Source organism: Orycteropus afer, unplaced genomic scaffold, assembly GCF_000298275.1.
Source record: "Orycteropus afer afer isolate SDZICR_OR568_19922 unplaced genomic scaffold, OryAfe1.0 scaffold00017, whole genome shotgun sequence".
Taxonomy (NCBI): Eukaryota; Metazoa; Chordata; class Mammalia; order Tubulidentata; family Orycteropodidae; genus Orycteropus; species Orycteropus afer.
The window spans coordinates 7,086,402-7,095,209 of record NW_006921604.1 but is presented as its reverse complement, the minus strand read 5'-3'; the positions used below and the strand labels follow the sequence as shown (position 1 = coordinate 7,095,209).

The 8,808-nt window shown below is 44.8% G+C and overlaps 1 protein-coding gene across 1 annotated transcript in view; it reads left to right on the top strand.

Annotated features, from left to right (window-relative positions):
• The window catches only part of FAM178B (family with sequence similarity 178 member B), a 170,634-nt gene that overhangs the window by 52,464 nt on the left and 109,362 nt on the right, over positions 1-8,808 (top strand). Inside the window, exon 8 of the mRNA XM_007959527.1 lies at positions 5,761-5,768. Within this exon, the coding sequence (XP_007957718.1) occupies positions 5,761-5,768 (8 nt within the window). The remainder of the gene's footprint in view (positions 1-5,760; positions 5,769-8,808) is intronic.

Here is an 8,808-nt window from a genome sequence, read left to right as displayed (position 1 = left end):
AAAATTTAAAAAAAAAAAAAAAAAAAAAGGAAGAAAAGAAAAGGATATAGAGATTGGTTCTACTCTGACACCCGTGGGGTCACCATGAGTTGGAGTCAACTCAGCAACAACAGATTTTTTGTTTTTTTAATGACTGACTAAAGATGTTAAGCTATTTGCATATTTTCTTGGAGAAATGCATATTTATATTATTTGCCAATTTTTAATTGTTTTGTCCTAATCATTTAGTTGTAGGAATTCTTTATATATTCTAGATACTAGTCCCTTATCAAAATCACTCTGGTGGTGTAGTGGTTAAGGCATTTGGCTTCTAACCAGAAGGTTGGTACTTCAAACCCACTGGCTGCTCTACAGAAGAAAGATGAACCAGTCTGCTTCTGTAAAGATTTACAGCCTTGGGAACCCAATGGGAGTAGCTGTGAGTTGGAATCCTCTTGATGGCAGTGAGTTTGGTTGGAGGTTGGAGTTTGAGTCCCTTATCGCATATGTGATTTGCAAATATTCACTACTGTCCCATGAGTAGGAGCTCTGGTGGCACAGTGGTTATGGCATTAGGCTGCTAACCAAAAGTCAGTGGTTCAAATCCAGCAGCTGCTCTGCAGGAGAAAGATGAGGCAGTCTGTTTCCATCAATATTTACAGCCTTAGAAACCATATGGGGCAGTTCTACTCTGTCCTGTAGAGTTGCTATGAGTCAGAATCTACTTGATGGTGGTGGATTTTAGGTGGGTATTCCATGAGTTTCTGTTCCAGTTTCTTGATAGTGTCCTTGGAGCACAGAAGTTTTCAGTTTGATGAGGTCAAATTTATCTATTTTTTCCATTTTTGCTTGTGTTTTTGATACCATATGTGTAAGAAACAGTTGCCTAATCCAGGATCTTAAAGATTTACAGAAGAAATCTTCTGTATGTAGTTGTTGTTGTTTCAGAAATAAGTTTTAATGCTTACATTTAAATTTTTGATCCATTTTGAGCTCACTTTTTTTTTTTGTATATGGTGTGAAACACGTACAGGCATATCTCAGCAACATTGTGTGTTCAGTTCCAGACTACAGCAATAAAGCGAGTATCACAATAAACTGAATCGCATGAATTTTTCGGTTTTCCAGTGCATGAATAAATTATGTTTACAATATAATGTAATCTATTAAGTGTGCAATAACATTATGAAAAAGTTTTAAATACTGTGAGAATTATCAAAATGTGACACAGACAGGAAGTGAGCACATGCTAATATAAAAATGACGCCAACAGACTTTCTCAATGCAGCATTGTCACAAACCTTCAATTTTTTTTTTTTTTTTTAAAGCAGTATCTGTGAAGTGCAATAAAGTGAAACACAATAAAACAAGATGTGCCTGTATGTGCCCAGCCCCTGGGCCTAACTCTGTCCACATTTTGAGTGCCCTTCATACCTCATCTCCATAAGGGGTGTGCATTATCCTAGTCCTGTAGAGGAGGAAATAGTCTCAGGGCAAGCAGACTAGGATCCCAGGTCCCCCTGCCACCCAAGCGTACATTGTTAATTCCCACACTGGTACTGTGTGAATGATGTATAAACCCAAATGAATGGGAAAACACTCTGAAGACCACCCAAGACACCCCATAGCCCAGCTTCCTGAGAGCCATCATCTGCTTGACATGGCCCCTCCATTGTCTCTAATTAGACAGCAACAATACCAGTAATTCAACTTCATAATTGATCCTGTCTTTAAAATATATTGTTGATTATGGTAATAACAGTAATTTGATGGGAAATAATAGCTAATGTTTCTAAAGACCTTAATTTCTGTCGTATGCTAACCCTGTGGCTTTATATAAACGATTTCATTTTGTTACCACCACAATCCAACAACTAGATACTGTTATTTTTCCCACTTTACAGATAATCAGAACTGAGACCTGGAAAGCTTATTCAGTGATTACCTGAGCTTCATAAGACTTTAGTGCTGCTCATGCTCTCCTTCATTATTGGCCTGGCCTACCTCTCTAGCCCATTTTACCTATCCTCACTCTTTGTGCTTGTTGTCTTCCTTTTATTGCCATCTTTTCCCCCACCACAGGGCCTTTGCATTTGCTGTTTTCTCATGTTGCAATGATAAAGTGCTTAGCTGCTAACGGAAAGGTGGGGGCTTTGAATCCACCTGCTCCATGGGAGAAAGACCTGGCAGTCTGCCTCCGTAAAGATTACAGCCAAGAAAACCCTGTGGGCAATTCTGCTCTGTCAAGTGGGGTCACTATGAGTCGAAATCAACTCAGTGGCATCTAACAATAACTGCCTGGGTTCTTTCCCCAGCTACCCACCTTGCCCTCCTCAGCAACCTCCTGGCTTTTGCCTTCTTAAGTCTCTCTCTTCCTCTAGACCTCAGCTAAGTCTCTCTGGTGTTGCCTCCTCAGGGAAGCCTGGCCTAACCAACTCCTACAGCTCCCCAGTTCATTCTTCCTACCCTCTAGTCCCATTTACTCCTCTTTCTGGCTCTAGCCATAGTTGCGCTTTTAAATTTTGTGTGGATTCTTTTATTAAATTTATCTGTCCCATTAGGCTGTAAGCTCCGTAAGGACAGGCACTTTAGTCGGGTTTTTTTTTTTTTTTTTTTTTTTTTGCCTTCTATTGGGTTCTTAAGGAGCTCTGGTGGCACATTGCCTAAGGCATTTGATTGCTAACCAGAAGGTTGGTGCTTCAAACCCACCAGCTATTCCGTGGAAGGAAGATGGGGCAATCTATTTCCATAAAGATTTACTGCCTCAGAAATTGAATGGGGGACACTGAGTCAGAATCAGCTCGATGGCAGTGGGTTTTGGATTGGTTTCCTAGCAGCTACCTGAGCCTGGCACAGAGTAGGACTTTGGTAGTTATTTGTTGACTGAATGAATGAGTAGTAGAGTTCCAAGGCATGTGGGCAGTGGGTATTGCTTGGTATCTTTTCCTGACAGTATCTTCTGTTTCTGTTGGGTCCTTCTGCTCTAGAGCTGCACATGTAGGCCCAGGCTCCTGGATGTGCTTTCTGGTCGTCTAAGGTCAGGACACAGGGTGAGCTGACCCTGTAAGGACAAGCACTTATGTTACCCCACCTGCTCTCCATGCCTCTGGAGGCAGATGCCTGCATTCAGCTCCTGACCTCACCTCTGAGTCCCAGCATTTATACAGTACACTCATGACAGAACAGCTCCATCAGCCAGTTATTAGCTGCCATCAAGTCAGCTCCCAACTTACGGCAAACCCATGCACAGAGGAACAAAATGCTGCTCAATCCTGCACTGTCCCCATAATTGGTTGGGGATTGGATCTTGTGCTCCATAGGGTTTGCATTGGCTGATTTTCAGAGGTAGATTGCCATGCCTTTCTTCCTAGTCCCTCTTAGTCTGGAAGTGCTACTGAAACCTATTCCGCATCATGGCAGCACGCACGGGTCCACTGACAGACGGGTGGTGGCTGTGCTTGAGACACCTTGGCCAGGGATCAAGCCTGGATCTGCCACATGGAAGGTGAGACTTCTACCACTGAACCCCCATGGCCCCACCCCCGCATTGCCTGGTAGCAAGCGAGGCTCAAATGAGTTAGTACCTGTAACACATTTAGAATGGTACCTGGCATTAATATTTTTTAAAGCTCCCCAAATTATTCTAATGTGCAGCCAGAACTAAGAATCATCAGATTGTGAGGACTTTGGCTCAAGGCATGACTCTCTTGGTGAAGTGGAGCGAGGCCAAGTAATAACGGGGGCTTATCCCACCTCTTTGTTCAGGACTCTCAAGCCACCTTTTAAAAAGAGGAAGACTATAAATTAAATTGATTTCAACGTGGTGAGCACTTCTTAATGTTTGTCTTTGAGGCCTTGATCGGTGGGTGTGTGGGCCCCTTGGGCCCCTTCAAAACTCGGAGACTCTAGCACTGCAGCTTTCACTGTGGCTGCACCTTGAAGTCACCAGGGGAGCTTTAAGGAATGATGCCTTGGGTAGCTGCTGTGGGGTGCAGCCTAGCAGGACCTTTTAAACCCTCCCCAGGTGATGCTATGAGCAGCCAGGGCTGAGGGCCCCTGACCTACTAAGCCGCAGGCCTAGGTGCAAGACTGTGGATATGGCAGCAGAGCTGGGGCTGTTATGAATTGAATTGTGTCCCCAAAAACTACACATTGTAAATCCTAACCCCTGTACATGTGGATAATGAGTCTTGGTAGTACAGCAGTTAAGCACTTGCCTGTTAACTCACAGGACAGTGGTTTGAACCTATGAGCTGTTGTACAGAATAAGGTTTTCTTTGTTATATTAATGAGGCTTTTCAGTGTAGGATGTGCCTTAAACCAATCACTTCGGAGATATAAAAGGAGCCTTTTAGGCACAGAAGCAATGAAAGACAAACTGGAGAAGATTGAAGCCATGTGGAGATCATCAAGGAACCAAGAAACAGAAGCTGAAAAAAGACAAGGGCCTTCCTCCAGGGCTGACAGAGAAAAAGCCTCCCTCTAGAGCTGGTCCCCTGAATTCCGACTCCTGACCTCTGAAACGTGAGAAAATAAATTGCTGTTTGTTGAAGCCACCTACTGTGGTCTTCTTCTCCTCCACCCCCACTGCACCCTCATCACTTGCCAGATTATGTGAAGTTGCCTCTGTGCTTTCATTACATCAGTGGTTCCAAATTTGTCTGCATATCACTTGGGAATTAAAAAAAAAAAAAAAAATTCCAAAGCCCGGGCCACACCTCAGATACAGATGGCCGTGATTTTTGAAGCTCCCTAGTGATTCTAGTGCAGACAAGTCTGAGAGCCACTGCTTTAGATTCTCAGCTGGCTTCTCAACCCAACAGAGGGTAACACCAGCATCCTTAGACTGCCAGGACCAGCTAGCTGCCATTAGTCTGTAGTGTAGCCCTCACTGGCCAGGGGTACTGTGTGGACCTTTCTCGTTTGTTTCATTTTATGCCAGAGACCAAGAATATTCCCAAAAATCTCAGGTTCAGAAATCCAAAATGAGAGAGAATCTGGTGGATCCTGCATTCAGCGACATGACTGGAAGCTCTTTGGTTTAGTCTAAATCAATCTCTAAAATCTTGCTTTTTAAACTTGGGATGGTGGTGTGCTATTCCTTTTCTGAGTCATACTGAAAGGACCCTGCATCCTTTAGAAACAGCCCAGTGTAAATATATACCCAAAAGTCCTGAAAGCAGCAACGTGAACAGACATAGGTACAGCAGTGTTCACTGTAACACTAATTCACAGTGGCTAAAAGGTGGAAACAGCTGAAAAGTCCATCAGCAGATGAATGGATAAACAAAATGTGGCACATACATACAAAGGAATATTATTCAGGCATAAAGAGAAATGAAGTCCTAATGCATGCCACAACATGGATGAACCTAGAAGATGATGTGCTGAGGGAAATAAATCAGTTGCAGAAGGACAAATACTGTATAATACCACTTATGTAGGAAAAGCAAATATACAAAACCATAAGTAATTAGTGGTTACCAAGGGTGAGAAAACCCACTACCATCGACTCAATTCTGACTCATATGGACCCTGTAGGACAGGGTATAACTGCCTCATAGAGTTTCCAAGGCTGTAAATCGTTACGGAAGTCAACTGCCTTATCTTTCTCCAGCAGAGTGGCTGATGAGTTTGAACTGCTGATCTTTTGGGTAACAACCAAATGCTTGAACCATTGTACCACCAGAGCTCCTTCCAGGGGTGAGAGGGAGGGGAAAATAGGGAGTTTTTGCTTAGAGTGCATGTATGGTAATGGTGGGATAATTTGGAAAGGGATAGCGAGAACAGTTGCACAACTTGAAGAATGTAATCAGTGTCACGGGAGTTTATGTGGAGAAATTGATTAATGTTTTGCTGTATGTTTTGGTGTGTTTATCACAATGACAATATTTTAAAAAAATCAGCCCAAACCTGCACACTTAGGTGGGAAAGTGAGGAAGTGATTGTCTGGAGTAGAGATGTTAAGAGCTGGGTCTCCAGCAGCCATTCTGAACCAAGAGGTCCTTGAGAACAGAAGGCACATACTAAGAAGGAGAGATCAAGAGGATGAGCAACCAAGATCCTATAGACGCAGTGAAATCCCCACACCAGCTGTAATCGCCTACTTCTGAACTTCTTCTTCATCAGAGAGAAGAAAAATTCTAGCTGATTTAAGCCAAGTTTTTTGGTTTGGTTTGGTCTTTTAGTTATTTGCAGCTAAACCTAATTCTAACAAGTACAGGTCGTTCAGTGGTTGGCACAATGCGACTCTTTTACACACAGGGACCTTGAGCACGCGATGGTGTTATGTGACACGAGGCGGTGGTATGAGTTAACAGAGGCAAGGAGAGAGAAGAGGTAGCCTGGGGATGGCATCACCTAACGTGCATGTTTACATGAACAAATGGGCAGAGAGCTATGGAGACAATGTGTGTGTGTGGTGGAGGGCATGGGGGTAGTGATGTAGGCTAGGTTACAGCAAGGCAGGGAGGCTTTCACAGGTTCCAAAGGAAGGGTCTCGGGTTCAGGGGCAGTGACGAGAAAGTGGAAAATGAAAGGGCCAGCAGAGCTGGTTGCAGGACTGAAAAGGCACAAAAGGAAGTTTCCCAAAAGGATATGGGTAGAACAGGTCTGGAGAAAAAGTCAGTGGGGGAGAGAGGCCAAGAAGAGCATGCCTGTCAGAATTGATCAGAGTCCCACTGGGAGAACTGTTCTGTAGGATGAAGATGTTTTGGGGAGAGAGTCAGGCTTTGTTCTGTGTTCCACTGTAGTTGGGGCAATGATAGTGCACGTTTTAAATATATGATTTGATAAAACACACTGCCAGTGAGTCAGATCTGACTCATAGTGACCCCTCCTTGGGTTTCCAAGGCAGTATCACTATGGAAGTAGGTTGCCCAACCTTCCTTCTGAGGAGTGGCTGGTGGGTTTGAACCGCCAGCCTTCTGGTTAACAGTCAAGCGCCTTAGGCACTATACCACCAGAGCTGCCAATTGTGACCACTTACATGTATCCATTTGGTAGTGTCACTCCTCACAGACACTAGTTGCTTCCCTTAGCCTTCTGTCCTTACCCCAGTCAGCACAGCCTAGTGCGGCCTGTCTGCCCTCACCCCTTCTCTGCGCCTTGCACCACCTGCTCCAGTAGCCTAGGCTACTTAAGCAGTTGCCATAAAGTCGACCTCAACTTGTGATGACTGTGTGTCAGAGTAGAACATGCTCCACAGGGTTTTCAGTGGCTGATTTTTCAGAAGTAGATTGTCAGGCCTTTTTCTCAAGGACGCTCTGGGTGGACTAGAATCACCAGCCTTTTGGTTAGCAGCTGAGCGTGTTCATTGTTTGCACAGTTAACAGAGAAACGAGAAGTTGCTCTGGTTAGGCTTCTGCAGCTCTCCCTCTGCCTGTAGCGTCATGGGACTGTGCCCATGGCATCCTGATCACACTGTCTCTGCCTCTGTCCTCTCCATGCCACCTGTGCCTCCCAACATCATTTTCATATCTATTTTCCATATGTGTACTGTCTGCTTCCCCTGCCAAACTGTTGTTCCATGAGAGCAGGGACTTTTGGCTGTTTTGTTTACTGCTGGGTCCCAGCATTGATAACAGTCCTTGATATTAATTAGTGTTTGTTGAATGAATAAAAATTTTAAATGACTAAAGCCAAATGTCTGAAGCTGGCTATGTGGAAACAAGTGTAAAATTCAGTGCAAAAGTGCTGAAGGAAGGAAGGAATTCAATTTGGAAGGATCAGAAATGATAAGATTTTAAGCCTCTCTTAAATGTTGTGATAGAGGTAGTGGTAAAATGCTCACCTTCTATGCAGGAGACCTGAGTTTCGATTCCTGGCCAGTGTGCCTCTTACATAGCTACCACCCATCTGTCAGTGGCCAAAACTCCAAACCAAACTCATTGCCGTCGAGTCGAATCCAATTCATAGCAACCCCTCCTTGGTTTCCAGTGCAGTATCTCTGCAGAAGTAGATTGCCCAATCTTCCTTCCAAGAAGTGGCTGCTGGGTTTGAACTGCCAGCCTTCTGGCTAGCAGTCAAATGCCTTAGGCACTACCCCATCAGAGCTCCTGTGTGTCAGTGGAGGCTTGCATTTTGTTACGATGCCGAACAGGGTTTCAGCAGAGCTTCCAGCCTAAGACAGACTAGGAAGAAAAACCAATTTCTGAAAATCAGTCATTGGAAACTTTATGGATCACAATGGTCTGATCCATGATCAATCTGAGGATGGGGCAGGATCAGGCAGCATTTAGTTCCATAGTGCATGGGGGTCACCATGAGTTAGGATCCAACTCCTGCTGGACAGCAGCCAACAAAAACAAATGTTGTAAGTCCCACACTCCAGTTGGGACCAGGGCTCTCAGTCTGCTGGGTGGGTAGCCTGCTTACACTATGGCTAATGCAGCTATGCCCCCTCCTGTGATATCCCTCCTGTGATACCATGCTCTCTCTGAGAGGCGTCAGAGAATCAGGACCCCGGCAGACAGGTGCTGCTTGGCCTTCCCCAAAGCAGCAACCCTGGAATGCTTTGAGTTTGAGGAAGGGGGTTGCAGAACAGAGGGCTACAACTTGTGAACCCTGGTGCCTGTTACCTTACCTACAAGGCCCAAGCCTTCTTTCAGATGAGACCTTGTGGGTGAGGACAAGAGGAAGTGTGGAGGCAGAGGGACAGAAGCAAGAGCCAGGCGTGGGGAACAGCTGGGGCTGGCACAGTGATATGTGTGGTTTTTCCATTCCATGTACACGGTGCTGGTGCTGGGAGAGCTGCAGCCTTCTGCGAAGTAACAGCTCTCCTAAGGCACAGATGGAAAAGTCACTTTTACTTTAAACCTAGCACTTTCA